The sequence below is a fragment of the Crocuta crocuta genome, unplaced genomic scaffold, assembly GCF_008692635.1.
Source record: "Crocuta crocuta isolate KB4526 unplaced genomic scaffold, BGI_CrCroc_1.0 scaffold175, whole genome shotgun sequence".
NCBI lineage: Eukaryota > Metazoa > Chordata > Mammalia > Carnivora > Hyaenidae > Crocuta > Crocuta crocuta.
The window spans coordinates 1298624-1322693 of NW_027530988.1; the positions used below are offsets into that span (position 1 = coordinate 1298624).

The 24070-nt window shown below is 40.1% G+C and overlaps 1 non-coding gene and 2 gene segments (V, D, J or C); 2 read left to right on the top strand and 1 right to left on the bottom strand.

The window, feature by feature from the left end:
* LOC144236633 (T cell receptor alpha variable 9-2-like) lies at nucleotides 1–501 on the top strand. The segment is given in 2 exon segments: nucleotides 1–46; nucleotides 167–501. Coding segments are annotated over 2 exon segments (381 nt in total).
* A 16421-nt stretch (nucleotides 502–16922) lies between these two features.
* LOC144236666 (T cell receptor alpha variable 13-1-like) lies at nucleotides 16923–17953 on the top strand. The segment is given in 2 exon segments: nucleotides 16923–17018; nucleotides 17173–17953. Coding segments are annotated over 2 exon segments (426 nt in total).
* Nucleotides 17954–21350: 3397 nt separating this feature from the next.
* Nucleotides 21351–21457, bottom strand: LOC144236801 (U6 spliceosomal RNA). Its single transcript, XR_013336651.1, has one exon. It is a non-coding gene; the product is annotated as a U6 spliceosomal RNA (small nuclear RNA).
* Nucleotides 21458–24070: the final 2613 nt, after the last annotated feature.

Genomic DNA, 24070 nt, shown 5'->3' on the forward strand with positions numbered 1-24070 from the left:
ATGAATGCTTCTCCAGGCTTCGTGACTGTGGTACTCTTGCTGCTTGGTAAGTAAAATGCCTCTTAAAATTTGTATTGTGTCATTTATTGTGACAGTAAAATCTGTAACTAAAATTTTTTCCAGATTTATGCCCAAGGTGACACAGGTCTGTTTTCTTTTTCCCCAGGACAAACCCATGGAGACTCAGTGACCCAGACGGAAGGCCCAGTGACCCTCTCTGAGGAGGAGTCCCTGATTATTAATTGTACTTATTCAACAACAGGGTCCCCTACTCTTTTCTGGTATGTCCAGTATCCTGGAGAAGGTCCGCAGCTCCTCCTGAAAGCCTTTAGGGACCAGGAAAAGACCAGTCACAAAGGTTTTGAAGCCACCCTACAAAGCAAATCCACATCGTTCCACTTGAAGAAGGCCTCAGTGCAAGCGTCAGATTCGGCCGTGTACTACTGTGCCATGAGTGACACAGTGACAGGGACTGCAGGGGGAGCTGAGCACAAACTCTGAGCAGAACAAGGGCCCGGATGCTGAGTGTCTCTGACTGATCCACTCTGGTTCCAGCACAGTGTATGGTTGTCTGTCTCTCAGTGTGTGCTTAATACAAAAGTCAAACAAACGGCTAAAGCATAGGAACCAGAAGGAACATTCCCCAGCCCAGGTGCTCATTAGTGCAACTGGAAATGCCAGTCGTTCCTCAGCCAGGACCCAAGTAATTTCAAGGTGAAACCACAGAACATTGATGTGGTGACTTGCTCAACCTGCAGTGAGAGTCCAGCCCCACAGGTTGTTCAGGCCACCCTGGGGGGCATTGCTGTGTCTCATCACAGGTTTAGAGAGCCAGGCTGTGCCTGAGAAGGTTGCATCTGCCCCATGTCTTCCTGATGTAGAATGAACAGAAGAGGTGATGGGAGAGCTATAGCCCAAACCAGGTTTGGAGAGAGAAGGAAGGGGAGGGAAGAGAGGAAGGGAACGTATGTGAGAGAGCAGTGAAAAGAGACACAAGGGACCCTTGTCCTGGGTTTTCTTTTTTCCCCTAATAAATCAGATGGTAGACACAGGCTGATATTCGAAATGAAGGGAAAGGGCAGAAACATAACTGAGGAGGTATATCAGTTGGCTTTGGAACAGTAAGAACTCGAGTGAGATGGTTTTCAGGGCCCAGGTAGTATGGTGAGAGAAAATGCTCTTGGACTGACTTTTTACAACAATATAGATAGATAGGTGACACTGGCAGGAAATCCTATAGATTTCTCCAACATTTCTCACCCAGGGAGAAAAATCATAGGTTTGGGAAAAGATATGAGATGAAGAGAAGTAGTGAAAAGAACAATAGTAAAAGCAATCTCTGTATGGTCTTCCAAATATACTGCCACACTTTGCAAATATTGTTACAATCTTTTTAATTATTCTCTTCTTATCAGCTGATTCTATGAGTGAGCTATGATCAGAATACTAATACATTTCCTTATATATTAGTTATATATTTGTGATTTAAATTAATGTTTTATTTAATTGTCTAAAATATAAATTTTATAGTCAAACCTTGGTTTGCGAGCATAATTTGTTCTGGAAACATGCTTGTATTCCAAAGTATTTGTATATCAATAGAATTTTCCCATATGAAATAATGGAAACTCAGATAATTTGTTCTACACCCAAAAATATTCATTTTAAAATGATTGCAGTACTGTAATATAATACAAAATAATAAAGGAAATACTAATTATAACGAAAAATAAAAAAAATTAACCAGTACTTACCTTTGAAAATCTCCATGGCTGGTGTGAGAGAGACTAGAGAGAGGTGGGTTATTGCATAGGACGGCTTTCACTATCACCAACGTAATCACTGCTGTCTATTGGCTCAATGGAATCTTTATTTTTTCTTGCAACTTTAACAAGGAACTTATCCAATGACACTTCCTTCTGCCTCCTTTTGAGGATTTTGTGGAAATGAGGCATTTCATTGTCGTTAAAAGGATTTGTTGCTTGCACTGCAACAGCATTATTCTGGTGGTGATTTTCTACAAAATTTTGCACTGTTTCCCACGTTTTACACCTCTCCCTAATGTCATTTGAAGTGGGGGATTCCTCTACCTTTTTCTCATCCTCCTCTGTAGAGGAGATGCAATGTAGACTTCTTATAAAATCTTGGAATTTCAGCCACTTGCATACTTGTTCATACTTCTCCATGATTTCCTTCTCAACTTCCACTGTAACCATCTCCCTCTTCCCACCTTTCCTTTAAACTTTTTTTTTTTTTTTTGCTTGGGGGCCACTGTATATACTCATATGGATGGTGACTACAGTACAGTATTAATAAACTTGTGTAATATACTGTATTCAGTGTAACTGGCAATAAGGCAACAAGAGGAAAGGGTCTAGATCTGCAGGCAACCTGACCTAGAATGAAACAAAGCATTCCTAAGTTTATTCTTGTGTGAAAAAGCAAAGGACTGTCCATAGGTGCTTTGAAGTAACAAAAAATATACAAGTGCCAGTCGTAGGCACCTTCCAACATTCTGAAAAATCACTGATTTCTGCTAAATGCCACAGCCTGAGACTGAGCATCTGAGCATGGGAGACCATCACCCACAATCATTCAGTGAAAAAGAGAAGAGCCATTGGCTCAGTTGTGATCATGTGACATTCAGTGTCAGGTACTGCTCATATTGCAAGACATCGCTCATTCATCAAGTTAAAATTTACTTGAAATGTTTGCTCATTTTCAGAATGCTCACAGAACAAGGTACTCTCAATCCAAGGTTTTACTGTATCTTCAAGTTCTATAAATATCAATGCATGTTAAAAGATACTTTAAATAATTCAAAAGGTTATATACTAAGTATTTTTCTCAGACATTTGGATAAACGTGGTAGACAAGGGTGCCTGGTTCACACAATTGGTAGAGCATGTGACTCACTCTTGATCTTGGGGTTATCATTTCAAGCCCCATGTTGTATGTAGAGATTACCTAAAAATAGAATTGTTAGAAAAAGCAGTGGTAGATTAAAAATACACATTTACCTCTTCAGTTCTCTAAAACTCTATTCAAAAGATAGTAAAAACATACCATAGAGCAGAAACCCTCAAACCCAAATAGAGACAGAAAAGAAGCTATCAGCATACAGTGATGCCAACAAATTTTAGAGAATGAGCAGCATATGCAGAAATGCAAACGTTCATGAAAGATTCAATAAAGAAGAAAATGAGGTCCAGGTAGAAATACTTCAGCATGTGCTGTGCCTTCTGGAAAGGCTGGGGTGGGGGTGGGGGAATCCTGCATATTTTTGAATATTTTGAATAACTGAGGAGGAGGAGGTTGTTGCCTATGTTGGAATGTGTATGTGTTCCTGCGTACACACACATGCGTGTGTATAGATGTATTGAAGGTATTGGCACATAGGGAAGGTAAATAAGTAGGCCGAGTGAGAAAATTCCTAGGTAACAGAACAGCAATGCACTCCATGGCCCTTTATAACAAGCAGTGATCACTTTCTAAACCAGGAGAAAGTTGCAAGTTGATTCTTGAGGAGTTGAAAAGAGCACAGGAAAAAATTCCACCCAAATACACCCAATCCAAATCCCGTGTATTATTAAGGTTTTTGATTTTTGCTTATCAGTTTGGCTTTCTTTTACTTACAAAAATTCTTCCTGTCCCTATTCTAATCGTGACAACCCCTGGTCTTTCTACTCTCCCCATAGTTTTGCCTTTTTCAGAATGTCATATAGTAGGGATCAAACAGCATGCAGCTTTTTCAAATTGGCTTCTTGTACCCAGAAATATGCATTTAGCCTTCCTTCATTTCTTTTAATGGCTTGATAGCTCATTTCTTTTCAGCACAGTGTAAGATTCCCATTGTCTGGACGCACCATAGTGTATTTCCCCATTCTTCTGTTGAAGGACCTTGGTTACTTCCATGTTTTGGCAATTATGAATGAATCTGCCATAAACGTGAGTGTGCAAGTTTTGTGCTGACAGAAGTTTTCCAGTCTTTTGGATAAACACCAATATTGGAATTGCTAGATCTATGGTAGGAGTATGTGCAGCTGTGAAGGAACTGCCACACTTGTGTTCCAACACGGCTGTATCCCCGTCAGCCGTGAGTGAGGTTTCCTGTTGTTCATCATCCTTGCCGGTGTAAAATAAAAAAGCAGACAAGCTTTAAAAATTGCCTGGGTAGACAAAACCAGTTTATTCATATAAATAAAGTTTAATTTATTTTGCAATTTATTGGCATTTTCTTTATCTATTCATCTGTTGTTGGATATTCAAGTTGTCTCCACATCTTGGCTATTGTGAACAGCGTACATAGTAGTGTAACATTTCTCTTCGAGATCCTGATTTCAGTCCCTTTTGATAAATACTCATAAATGGGGATTACTGGATCATATGGTAGTTCTATTTTAACTTTTTTGAAGAACCTCTATACTCTTTTGCATGCTTACACCATTTTGTATTTCCACCAACCATGTGCAGGTGTTCTAATCTCTTCCCATTATGGGCAATAGCTGTATTTTGTGCTTTGGATAATAGCCAGTAATGTTTTTATTTTTAAATGTATAAAACATGAGTGATGTTGAAGAATTTGTTGTAAATTTAATTGCAAATACATTGAGGTAGTCATCCTTAAAAAGGAACTAGAGGCACACCAGGGTGGCTCAGTTGGTTAAGCGTCCGACTTTTGATCTCAACTCAGGTTACGATCTCAAGATTCGTCGGTTGGAACCCTGTGTAGGGCTCTGCGCTGACAGCACAGAGCCTGATTAGGATTCTCTCTCTCTCTCTCTCTCTCTCTCTCTGCCCCTCCCCCACTTACTCTCCATACAGTATTTTTATTAGGATATTTAAGAGGTAGGAACACTTTTATTTAGGAAACTATGCACTAAAGCATACATGTGAAAGACAGATTGTTGAAGTGTTGCCTGTAGAATTGGAATTTCTGGTGGTATTCTCTGTTCCTTTCTAGTCTTTGCTGCTTTTGGTCTTTTTTGTTTTATCTTTTCTCTCTTCAGAGAGCCCTCCTTAAAATTTCTTGTGGGTCTGGTTTAGGGGTCACGAACTCTTTTAGTTTTTGTTTGTCTGGGAAACTCTTTATCTCCCCTATTTTGAAAAACATCCTTCCTGGATAAAGAATTCTCGTCTGCAGGGGTAACTGGGAGCTCAGTCAGTTAAGCGTCCGACTTCAGCCTAAGTCATGATCTCACGGTTTATGAGTTTGAGCCCTGCATCAGGCTCTGTGCTGACAGCTGAGTCTGGAGCCTGTTTCAAATTCTGTGTCTGCCTCTCTCTCTGCCCCTCGCCCACTTGCACTCTGCCTCTTTCTCTCAAAAATAAATAAACATTAAAATTAAAAAAAGAATTCTTGGATGCATATTTTCCTGATTCAGCATATTGAATATATCTTGCCACTCCTTTCTGGCCTGCCAAGTTCCTGTGGATAGGTCTGCTGCGAACTTGGTCTGTCTTCCCTTGTAGGTTAAGGACTTTTTCCCCCTTGCTGCTTTCATGATTCTTTCCTTCTTTGGGTATTTTGTGAATTCGATTATGATACGCCTTGTTGATGGTCGTTTTTCGTTTAATCTATTGGGAGTTCTCTGTGCTTCCGGGATTTTGATGTCTGTGTCTTCCCCAGGTTAGGAAAGTTTTCTGCTATGATTTGCTTACATAAACCTTTTACGTTTTTTTCTCTCTCTTCATCTTCTGGGCTGCCTAAGACTCGGACGTTATTCCTTTTAAATGAGTCACTGAGTTCTCTAATTCTTACATCGTGTTTTTTTGCCCTAGATTCCCTCTTTTTTTTTCCTGCTTCATTTATTTTCTACAATTTTGTCTTCTATATCACTGATTTGCTGCTCTGATTCATCCATCTTTGCCACCGTGTCACACATTTGAGATTGCATATCCATTATAGCATTTTTAATTTTGTCCTGACTAGATTTTACTTCTTTTATCTCTGCAGGAAGGGATTCTATGCTTTTTTCAACCCCAGTTAGTAATCTTATTATCATGATTCTAAAGTCTGGTTCAGACATTTTGCTTGTATCTGTGTTGATTAAGTCCCTGGCTGTTGTCTCTTCCTGTTTTTTCTTTTGGGGTGAATTTTTTTTGTTCATTTTTTGTCATTTTGGAGGAAGAAAAAGAATTAATAAAATTAAAAATTAAATTAAAAAAATTAAAAACAACACAAAAATGAAACAAAGGACACTAGATCCTAGGTGTGTTTTGGTCTAGTTGTTGAAAGAAGCTTGATCGAGTGGAGAAAAAAAGGAAAGAAAAGAAAAAAAGTAAGAAAACACTTAAAAACTTTTAAATGTTTACAATACAATAAAATGAAATGAAGTAAAATGAATTAAAAGTTTACAAAAATAAAAATATAGTTAAAAATTAAACAAAATTTTAAAATATAATTTATTATCAAATTGGCTAACATACAGTGTGTAAAGTGTACTGTTGGTTTTTGGGGTAGATTCCTGTGGTTCACTGCTTACATACAACACCCAGTGCTCATCCCAACAAGTGCCCATCCTCAATGCCCATCACCCGTTTCCCCCTCTCCCCCACCCCCCTCAGTTTGTTCTCTGTATTTAAGTCTGTTATGGTTTGTCTCCCTCCCTCTCTGCTTGTAACTATTTTTCCCCTTCCCATCCCCCATGGTCTTTTGTTAAGTGTCTCAAGATCCACATATGAGTGAAAACATATGTTATCTGTCTTTCTCTGTCTGATATATTTCACTCAGCATAATACCTTCCAGTTCTATCCACATTGCTGCAAATGTCATTATTTTATTCTTTCTCATTGCCAAGTAGTATTCCATTGTGTGTGTGTGTGTGTGTGCATGTGCGTGTATTTACAGGAAAATAAAAAATATAGTAAAAAAGCTAAAAAAATTTTAAATAAAGGAAAATAAAAATAATTTTTTCTCTTTCTGTATCTAAGAAAAGAAAAAAATAAATAAAAAAACAAAAAACTGAATAGATGGACCAGTGTACAGAATGAAATCAGAATAACATTCAGTTTCCCTAGAAGTCTAACTATGAAGCACTTTATAGTCCATACACTAAGCCTATGGAGAGATTTGTGGTGGTTCTCTAGGGCTTGAGCTTGGTTGGTGCAGTTGGATTAGGCTTGGTGTATTGGCCCAGTTCTCCACTAGGTGGTGGTGCTTAGCTTACTGGGGTGGGTAGGTGTGGCTCGCATGTGCATATACGTGAGATGAAAATGGCATCACCCAGTTTCCCAGTCTGTGGCACTGGAACTCTGCTCTCATCAACCCTCAATCAAGCACCCCTCCTTTGTCTCTGGCTTCCATCCTGCTTCTACACTGTTCAGGTGCAAGCTATCAGTCTGCCAGGAGGCACCTCTCTCCTGAATTATATCTCAGATACGGGGCTGATATAAACCCCTCACTTCTGAGAGCTCTGTGGCTTGGACTTGCTCTGACCCTCTAGGGGAGGGTCTCCAGGAGCAATGGCCAGGTGCTGGCTTTGCCCTGGGAATGTTCGTGTGTTTGCACTGTTGTGAGGTTCAGAGATTGTGGCCAGGTGCCTGCTTGCCCCAGAAAAAAAGTTCATGCAATCATGCAGGAGCAGAGGTTCAGACATTGTGGGAAAATACAACAATCAGTCAGTGCCAGGTTTCACCATACCTTGGCATCTTCATTCCAATACCAGCAAACATGGTTGCTTTCCAGTGTTGACTAGGACTTCTGCCTGTGGGGAGGCCCTACAGCCTCTACCAAATGCCCTCAAAGCCGGGGAACTGCTTCTCCCTGTGTGGCCCATGGACCCCTTGGACCTCTGCCTGCTCCTGCTGATTCAACCTTCCTACCAGAGCACCATCAAGGATTGAGTTATGGACTTTCTGACTCTGCTTTTCCCTGTTTATAGAGCCCTATTGGTATTGAAACCCTCTTCTTTCTCTTTTCTCCCTTTCTTGTTCAGTCACTTTGGGTGTTTCCTCTTTCTTTCCAGCTACTTTCAAGAGGAGTGCTTTCCCTGTACTTTTCCCACATTCTCTGTCCTTTCTCTGCGAAAACACCTTCTATCCTCCATGACTTCTCTCTCTCCCAGTTTACCTCTCTGCACTGTGTACTTGCTTAGTCCTGTGGCTTAAGTTATGCACATTGTCGTGTTAATCCTCAGATCAATTTTCTAGGTGTGTGTGCGAAATGGTTTGGTGCTGATCTAGCTGCATTTCAGGGACAAGAGAAGCTGAGAAGTTCCATGCTGCTCCACTATCTTGGCCCCTCTCTTCTATGGATTTATTTTTTAAAAATTTTAAGTTTATTTATTTATTTTGAGAGAGAGAGAGAGAGAGAGCATGAGAATAGGGGAGTGGCAGAGAGAGGGAAAGAGAGAATCCTAAGCAGGGTCTGTGCTGTCATCCTATTGAGGTGGGGCTCAAACTTACAAATCATGAGATCATGACCTGCGTTGAAACCAAGAGTCCAACAGTTAGTCAACTGAGTCTCCCAGATGCCCCTGTAGATTTATTTCAACCTGAGTTAAAGAAATCAAGTCAATAGCACAGTTTGAGATTTATCAAATTACTTTCTGATATCAATTTCCATGAAATTCCATTTTAAATGTGGGATTTGGTTCACTTTTAATCCCCATTCAATCTGAGCAGTTATCTTCTATTTTGACCATCTGCATTTCCTTCATCAGGAAACATGGAATGAATGGGACTGGGGGGGGGGGTCTGCGTTTACGGAGTTGCTTGGTATAAAGTGGTCTTTGCTGACTGTTTCAGTCCTCTAGAGGGCACTCTAGGCTTTGCAAGAGATGAAGACTTTCTGAGGGTCTAAGAGTTGAACGGTTTAAGAGATAACAGAAGCCATGTGACACAGTCATTATAGACAGCAAAGGTTGGGGAGAAAGGGAGACATTGTTTGTGTAAAGATCATCTCAGGTTTTCAGTTCTGCCATCCCACATAAATTTCAAAAAGTTGGAACCCATATCTCTGTAAATACCCTGTGAGGATGATTCTCTGAGTACAAGTACTGGGATAAGAATATATTTCTTCAATAAACTATTTATTAAAAAAAGAATATATTTCTGGGCATTGTGACCATAGAAGCTCAATGGAAACATCCTATTACCTGTTTTCCATGGTTATCGATAAAATCGCACAAACCCACTGACCTAGAAATTATTTCAATGCCCCAGATAGCCTACCTTTTCATTTATCTCTGCTGAGAGTGGAGGGAATGAGAATGAAGAGAAGAAGAAAAGAGATAAAAATAAGGAAGAAAAAGGGAAGGAAAGGGAGGCTACAATATTTACTTAGACCAGTGGCATGTAGACCAGCCAAAATCAGCTGTGTGGGTGAGCAGGGTGTCCACGAGTTGATAAGAGAGGTAGAGAAGTGTATATTAAATCAGAGTGGACATTATGCATACATCTTATTATTCACCAACCAAATTCTGGTTGGAATCATTTTCTGTGCAGATAGTGACTGTCCATCTTGGTTTGTAGAACTCTCTTGATTTCAAGAAATTATATTTACTTCCATAATACACAATACATGCCATCAGATAATTTTCCTTTATCAGTATTTTTAGATAACTGAATTCACAATGTTAATTCACATTGTCTGTCAAACCATGCAATTTGGGAAAGGGGTTAGTCTTCCCTGTGATTTTTCAAGATTCTGTGTAACCCATTGAGACATAGACTCATATAGAAATTTTACCTACTTTCTTCTAACCCACAAATTTCTTGCAATAAATATTTTAAGGAAAAAAAACCTCTTATAACTGCACATACTAGAAATGTTCCCCCTACCTCCCTGCACTGTTGGCAAGCACAGTTTCGGGCAGATTACTGTGCAGTCTCCCTGGGTTGCTATGGGTGGAGTCTCGAGTCCCTGGAGTGACAGGGTTCAAGGGTGATTGGTGCTCAGTGACTCTGGAGGAACATGGTGACTGTTAACAATACAACTTCTTCAGACTCTACACTCTTCAGAGTAGGAGCGAAGGCACCTCAGCGACCACACAAGGAGTCATGAGGAAACCCTGGGGAGCTCTGCTGGGGCTTCTGTGGGTGCAGGTTTGCTGTGAGTTTGGGTGTCCCAGACGGGGGCTGGGGGGTTCCAGAGCTCCTGGGGGTCCACACCCTCAGCAGGTGTTTCTGGGGATATTTTGTGGGTTTGAAAACTGCACCAGTGACTCCGCAGTGAGTTCATTTGTTTGTTTTGTCTTTCCAAGCAGGGGTGAGAGGGATGGAGGTGGAGCAGAGACCTCCAGCCCTGAGCGTCCAGGAGGGAGCCAGCTCTACCCTGAGCTGTAACTTTTCCAGCGCAGTGAACAACGTGCAGTGGTTCCGACAGAATCCTGGGGGCGGCGGCCTCACGCGGCTGTTTTACATCGCGTCAGGGAAGAAGCAGGACGGGAGGTTAGCCTGCACACTGAACACGAAGGACCGGCACAGCAGCCTGCACATCAGGGCCTCCAGGCAGGAAGACGCAGCCACCTACCTGTGTGCGGTGGAGGCACAGTGCTGCCTGCCGCCCTGCAGCCTGTCCCCAAACTGCAGCTGGGCTGGCAGCCCAGGCTCCTCATGGGACAGGCATTTATTTGCCCCCACATTTTCATATCTGTTACATTTTGCACATTTTCATATTTATGTTACAGCACTTTTTTCCTCCCTAAAAGTAGACCCATCAGGACTGTCATTTCACATTTGCTTTTCTTACCCTTTTTCTTCCCAGAAAACCCTTTCCAGGTAAAAAGCTCTACCATGGATCCATTAGAGTAGTTGATAGAGATGCCAGGATCCAATGCTCTGTTAAAACATATCTCTGGGAAGCTAGCATATAAATTATATGTAAATTACTCAGATGGAAAAGACTCAAAAACATATATGGTCATCGTCCCATAGAAAGAATTGACCAAGTTTTTCAGTTTTCTGTAGATGGTTCCTTTTCAAAGAAAATTAAACAGAACATGTGTAACGTTTTTTAAAGGTTTTATTCAGCCTTTTCATTCCTAGAAATACAAATATAATAAAATAATTTTATTGAGGTTCACTCTACTTATCTTATTATAATTATTTTCTATTTCAGTAAGATAATGCCCTGTAATAAGTACTTTTATTTTATGCACGAATAAACTGAGGATTTTAAAGCTAAAGTGATTTGGTTGAGCTCATATTATTCCTAGACTAGTGCATCTGAGCTACCAGATGTAGAAGAGTTTTGAGGATCACAAAACGATTTCTTTTTTTTTTATTTTTTTTTTATTTTTGATAGAGACAGAGAGAGAGAGAGCGCGCGCGCATAAGTGGGGAGAGGGGAAGAGAGAGAGAAAGACACAAGATCCGAAGCAGGCTCCAGGCTCTGAGCTGTCAGCACAAAGCCCGATGTGAGGCTCGAACTCACAAACGGAGAGATCATGACCTGAGCCAAAGTTGGACGCTTAACCAATTGAGCCACTCAGCACCCCACAAAATGATTTCTATTGATTAATTTTTACAATGTGTTTACATATATCATTTAGAAAAGTATCCAATTAAGTCTTTTCTAAATAGCACCTTGTGTGGAAGAGCTCATGGAAAGTTTCCTTCTGTTCCATTAAAGTCCATTGCTTTTTCTTGCGTTTTGAATGAATCTATTACTCATGATTTTGTAACATCATTCACTATTAGGGAAATGGAGTAGAAATCTTTCCGGACTACTCTAAAAGGAATCCTTTTCTGTTGTAGGCAGAGACAAAGACTTCTGACTCCAAACTCAAAGCTCAACCTTGCATGTGGAATAATGAAAACACAAACTGAATTCCAGCCTGCACTGTCTTTTATGTTAATGAAAGGGTGTTGCTAGGAAGGACCAGGACCTTGACAATTAAGGTGGAGATAAAGGGGCAGACTCCCAGAAACTGAGTGCATAGCCAGCTTCTTGAGCCTGTAACCTATGCAGTTACACAGCGCTTTCACTCTCAGAAGGAGCCCCGCCCTTGTTTTAATGCTCTGCTATCACTGTCTTGAAATTAAAATAACTTTATCTTAGTACTTGTGTTTTGTAAGTGAAGTTCCATTAGAGAGTGGAACATATGCTGTCCACGGGCAGCAGGACACAGAGCGTGTACACATGCAGGTTCTCGGTCACAGCAGGCAGTGTGTGAGCTGGACAGTGGGTGGGACCACCTCTTGTGTCTGTACATGCTTTGGACTATCTGGGGCTTTGACACGCTGTGCAAGAGAATAGTAGGTTTTGTCAGTAACTTGCCACAAAATGGAAGTGTATACATGGCCATGTCAATAAAGCAGTTTGTCAGTTTCTTACACAACTAAACATACTCCTACCATATGACCTGGCAGTGGCCTTCCTGAGTATTTACCCAAAGAGGCTGAAAACTTATGTGCAAACACAAGCTTGTACACAGGTGTTTTGTAGCAGTTTTATCCATAATGGCCAAAATTTGCAAGTAAGAAGCATGCCTTTGAATAGGTGAATGGGTATGTAAATGGTGGTATATTCAACCAATTGAATATGTTCAGTGTTAAAAATTATAAAAATATAATTCAGAGCTATCAAGCCATGAAGAAGATAGGAAAAACTTACATGCATTTTAGTAAGTGAAAGAAGCCAATCTGAAAAGGCTGCATATGGTATGATTCCAACAATGTGAGATTCTGCAAAAGGCAAAACTATGGAGACAGTAAAATGATTGTAGTTGTCAAGGGTTGAGGGGAGCAGGAGGGAGGAACAGAGCACAGAGAATATTTAGTGTAGTGAACCTGCTCGCTATGACGGTGGTGGATATATGCCATTGTATATTTGTTTGAAACCATAACATGTATAACATTAAGAGGAAACCTTTAGTAAAATGTGGACTTTGGGTGATATGATGCGTCAACATAGGTTCATCCATTGTGGAAGGTACACCACTGTCATGGGGAAGTTGCTCATGGGAGAGGCCGTGCGTGTGTGGGGAGCAGAAGGTGCACTGGAAACTTCAGTACATGCTTCCTAATTTTTCTTTGAGCCCTAAAATGGCTGAAAAAATGAAAATCTTTAAAAAATTAAATTCAGAGACATGAAACTACATGTATGAAGAGTTCAAACATTTTAGAAAAATGGTTCTACTAGAATCGTTACCTAATGACCCTCCTTTTTGAATAAGAATCTCAAATTTTCCTTTTGAATCAGTCTTAAAAATTATATAAGCAGCTCTGGCTGGAAATGTTAATCCTCCATACTAAGGCTTCAACAGTTAGGCTATTTGAAAAAGTGCTTCTTGCTTTCCATATTAGTAAGCTCACCCACCTTCTCCAGGCTCTCTCAGTTGCAGAGATTTTCTTTTCTCTGTATGATATAGATGTATGATAGGTAATAGATTTATATAAGAAATAGATCTCCAGAAGAATTTCTTGCCTACCCATGGCTCAGCCATGGGGCCACCTTGATCTCACTGCCTTTGATGGTCTTTACAGTCAGTGAATGAAGTCCCATTTTATTGCATTTTTCTATGAATTTAGTTGCCCTTGATTCATTATTGATCTCATAGAAGAAATGAAAACCCACGTAGGATCTCATCCTGGGGACCATGTCTCTGCTTCTGAAGAAGCCACAGTGTTGGTTACAAGCAACCTCAGACCTATGAGACCACATATGGTTGTGGGAATAATCTTGGGGTTACATGATGCACACAATTTAACCCCACACTCACACCAGTCCACACTGTTCCCAGCTAGTCTTCAATAGATATATGCTTTGTTATACAGTATAAAAGAAATTTGAAGCTGGAAGAGCCCTTAGGAAGGGCTTTAGTCCACTTCATTTTACAAAACAGAGGCTGAATAGGTAGCTCTGTCAGTTAAGTGTCTGACTTCAGCTCAGGTCATGATCTCATGGTTCATGAATTTAAGCTCCGCATCGGGCTCTGTGCTGACAGCTCAGAACGTGAGGCCTGTTTCAGAATCTGTGTCTCCCTCTTTCTCTGTCCCTCCCCTGCTCACGCCATCTCCCTCTGTGTCTCAAAAATAAATAAATGTTTAAAAAATTTTCAAAACAGAGGCTGTATCCAAGAGGACAGTATGGAACAATTAGGTTATCAATGAGCTGGGAAGGAAAGAAACTGGGTTTCCCTCATTCCCTTCCCCTGCCTCCTTGCTGCATGACTATCTGCCTGGGTAAAGAGAAAGTATCTAATGCAGGTCCAGCCACTTAGATCTCTGCAGTTTGGGTCTGCGAAAGCCATGGTCCAACAGTTTGATCGCCAGAAGAGAGATCTGCAATTTGTAGAAATATCTGACACCTTGGGCAGGAAAGGAGGCTGATGCTGAGCCACTGTTCTACCAGCAAACTCATCCTCCACTCACTGGTTTCTGTAGGAAGAAGCCAAAGGTGATGGTGCCATCTAAACACCTACATGCATTTTTAAGGACTCCCCCAAATAGCAAATATATTTATTATCCCAGATGGGCCTCCCTTGAAGGCAGGGTGAGTATAATTAGGTGTCAATGAACTGGGAAAGAAAGAAACTGGGTTTCCTCATTCCCTTCCCCTGCCCTCGCATAACTCGCACATTGTCTACAAAAAAAAATCATTGGAATTGGAAGACTGATGCATGAAGGTGTTCAGTGAAGGTTTTCTAGGCCAACACTTTGACAAGAAGTAAAGCACCATTCTCTGAAATAATCACGGAGCTGGGAATTTTGTCCAAGAGATGACTGCATCTATCTGTGTTATAGTTAATACATGGAAGAGCGTTATTCTTATGAATGGTCACATTCAGACCATCACATTCAGTTCTGTGTGTCACACCTCAGAAGTGTCAGTATTGACCTAAGTGTCTATCTTCAAAAGGGAAATTTTCCCAGGGAAGAGTTTGAGAATTCTTATTTTATGGGGAATGGGTGAGAGAGTGAAAGATTCCCCAAATCAAGAAGTTTTACATACATAAAAGCACATTTTATATATACCCATATATTTACATACTGAGTTGATAAGCGTCACCATCGCTGTCTTTAAACCTGAAGGATGGGAGACGTGGAAGGAAGATTAGTTTTATTCTTTATCATTTCAGATGATCAGTGAGTATGAATCACGGAAAGGGGCTTCCACTTTTGGAAATTAGGTAGTCTTAGTTTCCCAGAAACCATTTCTTCTGATCAGTTCTTTAGGGTCCTGTTGGTACTGTTCCCTGAACACACACAAGATTTAGACCTCCCTGCATTCATTCTCACAAAGGTTATCCGAAAATTCCAAGACATTAAAGTGGGTGAGAAAGAGCTTAGGCAGAGGGAGGTTATTCTGGAAACTCACAGGTCCAGAGAGCTTTATCAATGAGTCTTGGGGCAAGGACACTGCAGTGGAGTTTAGAAAAAAAATGATAGAGTATGGAATGTGACCCAGTGATGGCCAAGAAGGGGAAGGATGACACAGTAGTTGGCTGATACTTTAGAAGCAATTCTACTGAGTCCATGAGTCAGTAATTGCACTTTAAGACATGCCACCTATCTGGATTTGAGAAAATGAAATCAGTTCAAGGATAGAGTCACATGTGGTTATATTTTTTGAGTTTGCAGCTTGATGTTCCTTCCGAATTTCTAGTCTGTCTTTCAATACTTTGCAGAATATAAGACACATAACATTCAAATAGATTTCTTAATAGCATGTCAGATTTCTTTATGCAAATTATTCCAGTCTTGGGTCAAACTGCTTCCTATAGTTGAAATACTAATAGGTGATGGAAGTTATCTCCCTGCTCCCTTATGATTGAAATTTGGTCTTTTACTTTTTGTCACAGTCATCTTACTGAGGGAAGATTCCATATCTAACTGTTGGTACTGTCAGTCCTCTGGGAGTAACAAGGTCACGGGCCAAACACCTCCGGCAAACAGAAACTGAGATTAAAGGTATCTTATTTGAAATATCAAATGATCTCTCTTTTACTCTAATCTTTGGCTTGCATGTTCTTTTTAGGAAGGGTTTTTCTCCATAACAGACAAATGAGGATGNCCCAGTCTTGGGTCAAACTGCTTCCTATAGTTGAAATACTAATAAGTGATAGAAGTTATCTCCCTGCTCCCTTATGATTGAAATTTGGCCTTTTACTTTTTGTCACAGTCATCTTACTGAGGGAAGATTCCATATCTAATTGGTACTGTCAGTCCTCTGGGAGTAACAAGGTCATGGGCCAAACAGCTCCAGCAAACAGAAACAGAAATTAGAGGTATCTTATTTAAAATATCAAATGATCTCTCTTTTACTCTAATATTTGGCTTGCATGTTCTTTTTAGGAAGGGTTTTTCTCCATAACAGACAAATGAGGATGGTAGATTTAGCAGAAAGGGGAAGATTTTGTGTTCTCTTTGTTTAAGAGAGTGAATCATGATTCCTTCCTCATTTCAAACATGGACACAAGGCCCATCACTGAATAAACAACAACAGGATCTACCTCATTTGAACTAAACAGTGACTGACTAGTGTGCAGAGGTGTAAGTCTTGATCTCCACATTCTTCCTGTGCACTTATTCTCTGATCTAAAATGCAATTTGTTTGACCTATTGCTGCCATTATGTATTTGAGCCCCTCGGGGGCACAGCGTGGAGAAGAACCTTCTGCAGGGAGTTGAGCACAGACGTGACCACCAGAGGGTAGTGCGCCTGAGCTGATGGGGACCAGGCGGAGGCATCTGNTTATTCTCTGATTTAAAATGCAATTTGTTTGACCTATTGCTGCCATTATGTATTTGAGCCCCTCAAAGACGCAGAGTGAAGAACCTTCTGCAGGGAGTTCAGCACAGATGTGACCACCAGAGGGTAGTGCGCCTGAGCTGATGGGGACCAGGCGGAGGCATCTGCATGACTAGGCTCTGGCCCAAGCACAGTCGTCTTCTTATTGGCTGCTGGACACGTGGGAACCCGCTCTGACTGGGGGGGGGAAGAAGGGCTGGCGGGTACTGGAAGTAGCTGTGCGGGCTGGAGGAGGCAGTTCTGAAACTGATGGTCACAGGGAGGAGCCATGAGGGCGTCCCTGGGGACTTTCGTCCTGCTCTTGTGGCTGTCGCTGCACTGTGAGTTGAGCGTTTATGGGGAATTAGTGGATATTCTTCAGAAGTCAAGACTGGCTTTACTCAGGTTTCCTCCAGTTAGTGGAGGAAAAGGGAATTCTGCAGCATAATAACCTGGGAACTGTTCTCCTTTCTCTGACCTTTTCTTTGTGCACAGGGCTCAGCCGAGGACAGAAGGTGGAGCAGCATCCTTCCACCCTGAGTGTCCAGGAGGGAAGCAGCTCTGTTATCTCCTGTAGTTACTCAGACAGCACCTTAAACTACTTCCCTTGGTATAAGCAAGAACTTGGAAAAGGTCCCCAGCTCATTATAGACATTCGTTCAAATGTGGCCAGAAAAGAAGAGCAAAGACTCACTGTTTTATTGAATAAGACGGCCAAGCATCTGTCCCTGCACATCGCAGCCACCCAGCCTGCAGACTCAGCCGTCTACTTCTGTGCAGCAAGTACACATTGCGTCCCAGACACCTGCCGCCTGTGCTCAAACCTGCCACGGGGCAGCCCCTGTCCTTTGACACAGACCTTCAAGTAGAGCATTTGTGCTGTTGTTTGTCTGCAAGTGGAGGCTGATGTGTTAGACATAAAAGCATAACATAAGGCTCTTAAGATCGAGTTGACCCAGACGGGGTTAGAACATTTTCTTGGATGATTGCTGCTTAATGGATTATAGAAGGGAGCTAGTAAGGTTTTATTTTGAAATTCAGGTTTTAAAGATGAGTTTACATATTGTATTATTCATATGCCTTTCCCATAAATAACCCCTGAGTACTAATATTTCAGTCCTTACTGTGGATGAGATGGGCATTTAAATATTGTGTTTCCAAACAACATGTATTATTTTTCTGATTCTAAAACATTACATGCCAAATATAGAAATATGTAAAGTGCAAAATAGGAAAGTTATAATTCTGTAATCAGATAATATTACTAATATTCATTATAGTTTTAAAAGTCTTATTCTAATTAGGATCATGATTTTTACACTTAATATAACTTGATTTGAGCAGTCCCTCTGTCAAGTTTTCCCCTCAAATATCTGCTTTATTTTATTTTTAATGTTTTATTTAACATCTGCTTTATAATAGCTCTGTGAAATATTTTAATTAAGTACAGTTCATACTAATTTTCTTCCTCTATATTTATGGCAAAATTTGACAGCCATTTCTATGTGATTTGATCATTTTCTCTTTCAGAAAATGTGGCATGGGTTTTCCTTTAAATTCCAGATGGTATGTATTATTTGTGTGTTTGAGAGAAATTAAGATAGGGAGTGACTTGACAATGTGAACTTCAGATAAAACACAGAAGCCTATTCTCATTTACAGTATTCTTTAAGTATCTGTTCACAATTACTCTCTCATAGAATTTCGAAGACAGAACTTTGTATTTAATTCACTGCTGTATTTGCAGCATCTACCACAATTTTTTTTTTCACATAATTGGCTATTGGTAGATGTTTTTTATTTAAAAGTTTAACATATATATATTTATTTATTTTTGAGAGAGAGAAACAGAGCCTGAGTGGGAGAGGGACAGAGAGAGAGGGAGACATAGAATCCATAGCAGGTTCCAGGCTCTGAGCTGTCAGCACAGAGCCTGACTCGGGGCTTAGACTAGTGAGATCATGACCTGAGCTGAAGTCAGATGCTTAACAGACTGAGCCACCCAGGCGCCCCATCAGTAGATATTTTTTAGAGAAAGAAGGAAAGATGGATTCTGCTACTTAAACATTAATTTAATTTTCTGATTGAATTAAATGTGTGAATTGATTTCTGAAAAATAAAAGTCCTTAATGTGTATATCTGATTGTTTGTTTCAGAACATTCTGTGTTTTTTTTCCAATTTATATCTTTCTTTCTTAATAAAGCTCTGTTGTTTTAAGATAATTAAATATATTCTTGGATTTGTATTTTTGTGTTATAATTATAATTAAAACCTTTCTTTCTGAGGTATATGGGAATGATTTTATATGCACTTATCAGCCACCTTATTAGTGCACTGCACACAAGAGCATTTGGACTAATGGTTAATGTAGAGATAACTTGTTACAAACCTCCCTGAATCAACTTCACATCTGATTGAATTAAACATTACTAACCACACACCTCCCTCCTTTTTTAGAGAGAGAGGGTGCAAGTGAACAAGGGACAGAGAGAGAGAGAAGCAGGTCTCACCCAGGGCTTGTATTTTTACCAGTAGAGGGGCTTGTGCTCACCCAACGTGCGACTCTAACTCACCAACTGTGAGTTCATGATCAGAAACAAAGTCAGATGCTTAACCACTGAGCCACCCAGGCTCCCCACAACTTTCTTTGTAAAAATGTTATTTCTCTAGTGTTGTAGAGAAGTCAGTGGAATGAAAGAATTTTCATAAATATTTAATTCCCTCCTTCTCCCACCTTCGCTCAAGGTTAGGGTACTTTCAAGGTCCCTCCTAATCTTCCTAACTAACGATGGATATAATTGCACCTGGTATGGTGACAGTGGTCTCTCTTAGCTGAGTTATCGTTGTTAGTTATTTGCTAACTGGCTTATTTTTTTTCCTCAAAATTTTAAAAATCTATTTATTTTTGAGAGAGATAGAGAGACAAAGTGTGAGTGAGGGAGGAAACAGAGAGAGAGAGAGGGAGACACAGAGAGAGAGGGAGACATAGGCTCCAGGCTCTGGGCTGTCCACACAGAGCCCAACATAGGGCTTGAAGTCACAAACCAGTGAGATCATGACCTGAGCCAGAGTCTGACACTTAACCGACTAAGCCACCCAGAGGTGGCTTATACTTCATGGGAATAACTGACTTATACTTAATGGGAAAGTCATCAGGTTAAATTTGGTTTAAGTCATCTGAACAAAGGATGTAGCCCAACACTCAGTCAGCTTGATTATTTATCTCATTATACCTCTAGCTCCTGTGCAGTAGAAGCAAGGTGACTACTAATGATCTGCTTACATGTTTTTTCCTACAGTGTCCTTTGTATTGTGATCTTTTGTCATTATGAAAAAAATTTTTTAACATGAAGACATACAATAATTCATCTATTTGTTGTCCCTTTCTTATAAGATACACGAGATATAAGAAAGGGTCAATGAAAGTTAGAGAGTTAAGGAACTTGATTGTCTTTATAATGTTTGGAAGATGTGAATACATTAAAAGCATTGACTGACACTGACTACATAATTTTTTGTAAATTGACATGCCCAAAAGATATCCATTATTCCAGCCACTTGAGTTAATGTTGCTTCTGCTAAGTGATTGGATTTTATAAAGGAGCCTGGAGTGGTAATTCCATGACCAGTCTGGTATTGTCTCTTTCAACGTTTGAGATAAGATTATTCAAAATCTTTTAATTCAGAATCTTGTCTCAGAGTGTCTGAAAGATCCACTCTGGACATGGATACTTATTGAATGACAGAAGTACGATCGTGAGACTCCCTTCATTGAGAACATGTTAGAATTGCGTAATAGGAGAAGAAATTAATACTGTTTCACATTTACTCAGCCAGCTGGTAGAAAAACATTAGGTGTTTGTAGAGAGTTATAGTCTATCACTTAGAGAGCCCAACAGTTGTACTCTATGCGGTTCCATCATATTTCACAGAGACTGCAGTACAAATTCTGAGGATGCTTCAACCAATTTAGCTGAAGCTACAATGATTTTGAGACAAGGATGTTAAGTTTTCACTACTGTATCAGGAAGCCAACAATAAGAGGCGATGGATCTTTGCTGTTTGCCATGATGTTGAAAAATATACTTAAGGAGACAACCTTACTTTTAATCTGTGCACACAGAGAAAATCTTATCATAGTCGATCATCGTATGGTCAATAGTCTTGTGGAGGTGTATACAGTCACCTCGGATATGCTCAGAACTGAGCACACAAAGTATGGAAGCTTACCGTGGTTCAACTGAGGTAATGGGAAGAATATAAATTTAAATATTTGATAATGAATGAACAAACTCAGATGTCTATTCTGGCCTTTCTGAAACAGAGCTGAGCTGTCAAAACTAAACAGTGTAAGAAGGAGACCTCAGTGACAGAATCTATTATCTGAAGGCTTCAGTCTAAACCTTTCAGCAAAAAGTGATTAGATTTTTCTGCTTTTGGCCCCAATAAAGGCATCTGAAGACACTGACAGTGAGGAGAAATACCAGCATACCAATAGGTAGATTGGAAGAGCTGTAGGGATTTGTCTAAACACTTTGCCTTCTTATCATAAAGTGATTTATTTCTACCTTACATGAAATGAGATAGTGTAAGCATACATGATTTTTACTTCTTTTTTCATGATTCTCACATCTTATGTTGTTTCCATAATACATTATATGTAGTGTTTTAAAAATATATAGAATGCTTCATGAATTTTCATGTCATTCTTGCACACAGTCCATGCTAATTTTTTCTATATTGTTACAATTTTAGTATATGTGTTCCCAAGGTGAGCCCTCGTCTCATATTTTTAAGTAAGTGCCACCCACCCACTTTCATCACAGATGCAGTTAATGAACTTATCATAGTTAAACCATCAATCGTCATTTCAATATAAAATTTTACTCGTTCATTTTCAGATGTGATGGTTTACACATTAGAGTCACTGAATGCAAAAAGAAGTCTGGGTAACGAGACTCTTAGCTGGTACGGAGAGAAGTGTGACGTGACCCACACAACTTGCTACAGGAAGCTTCTATTTCCTGTTCTGGGGCAGCAGCAACACATACCCAACCATCCTTCCCACACCCTGGCAGGCTCCCCTCACAAGGCTGACCCCTGAAATTGAAGAAGACATTCTCCATTTAGTGGAAAAACTCAAACATGTTTCTTTCCAGCCTTCTGAAGGTGATCATGGCTTCAATGTGGCTAGGTAAGGATGGCCCCCATGCTAATGTTCCTCCTGTATGACCTAAAAACAGGGGAGATAGGTGGTGTCTTGTGGGTACCTTGGGAGGGAGGGATAGCAGTGTATAAAATACAATTTCCTTGTGCCACATGACTTATTCTGAAGACTCTGATTCCATGTTTTTTCCTTCAGGATCCAGTTTTTCCCAAAAGGTAACTCAAGCCACACCGGCAATGTTAGTGCAGGAGAAGGAGGCTGTCATCATGGAATGCACATATGACACAAGCGATTCAAGTTACAGTCTATTGTGGTACAAGCAGCCCAGCAGCGGGGAAATGATTTTCCTTGTTCGTCAGGATTCTTACAACCAACAAAATGCCACAGAAGGTCGCTACTCATTGAATTTCCAGAAGACAAGAAAATCCATCCATCTTGTTATCTTGCCTTCGCAGCTGGAGGACTCTGCAGTGTATTTCTGTGCACTCCAGAGCCCACAGTGAGAGGCGTGTTAGAGGGAAGTGTACCCAAACCCCAGAGGGCTCAAAGCAGGGGATTGCTCAAGTGTAGGGTTAGAAGGAAAACCTGACTCTAAGAAAATACTTCCCTAGGTAGGAGTTATCATACATTAGAAACATCCATATCCCTGAAAATTTGTGTTGAAATTTTTTACTGAAAACTAGAATAGCCATGATAAACAATTTACCATTTTACAGTTAGGTTCAGCTTTAAGAATTGGCTAAGTAAATTCAGAAACATTTGACTCAAAAACCAGTAAAAATGTGTGTGAAGTGTTGGATTTTCAGATGAATTTTATTCAGTAAGTATATCTTGAATATATGTTATGTTACAGCCATTATTTAGAATAAGGAAGGCTGTGGAATGCCTCCGTGGTTTTCCTTTTTTTTTTGTTTTATATCATGCTGTTTTATTCCATTTAATGACATGGTTTAGTTAGGCTTGTTTGTTGTGAGTCAACTGTACTTACATGTATTTTCCAAGGTGCCTACTCTGTGACCTATGTCTGTACTGTTGTTCATTCCATCTTATTAACACGTCTAGCATTAATGTCTTCAATTTGCATTCTGGAGGTTTCCCTGCTTCCCACCAGTGTTATCTGCACATGATCATAATTAGTGGCTCTTAGTGGGGGACCCTGTGAAGTAGCAGAGTGTGAATTATCCTCTTTGTCTCTTCCTACCTTTTACTTCACAACTTTTTCAAAGGCATTTTTTCCAGCATGTGGCACACTTCTGAGCCCTCTTTGTTTGATCAGTGCTCCACAGTCTATTTTCCTCTCCATTTTCCTCCTTCCACCCCTCATTTCCCCAGTGCCTTCGAATGGTAATGGATGGTTGATCATTGGTCTTGCATCATAACACCCTCTTATATTTGCATGGAAAGCAGATGTGTAGGGTAGAAATCTTAACAAGAATCTTTTAAACATTTTTTAATTAAAAAATTTTACTATTGTAACATACATTTTACCAGTTTAACAATTTTTAAGTGTACAATTCAGTGGTATGAAATACCACTGCATTGCATCGCATTGTGTTGTTTTTCAACCACAACCACTATCCATTTCCAGAAATCTTTTCATCTTGAAAAATGGAGTATTTGTACTCATTAAACAATAGCTCCTTCCTTCCAGTCCTTGGGAACCACCATTCTGCTTTCTCTTTCCATGAGTTTGACTATTTTGGATACCAGCCAGAAGTGGAATTATGCAGTGTTGGTCATTATGTGACTTTCATTTAACACAATGTCTTGAAGATTCATCCATGTTGCAACATGTGTCAGAATTTCTATGCTTTTTAAGGTTGCCTAATATTTCAGTGAATGTCATACCACATTTTCTTTATCCATATCTATCTATTGATGCACCTTTGGGTTGCTTCCAAAGCAAAAGTTTCCTTTTGGTGGAAACAGGAATTTATAAATGTCTCAATGTTTTGGGTATATAATGAAATTCTTTCAATTTTTGAATATATACCAGAAGTGAAATTACTGGATCGTAAGGCAATTCTATTTAAAAATTTTTGAGAGATGGGGTGTCTAGGTGGCTCAGTCGGTTTGAGCATCTGACTCCAGCTCAGGTTATGATCTCATGATTCGTGAGTTTGAGCCCCACATCGGGCTCTCTGTCTGCTGTCAGCAGGGAGCCCGCTTTGGATCCTCTGTCCCCATCTCTCTCTGCACCTACCGCACTCACGCTCTCTCTCACA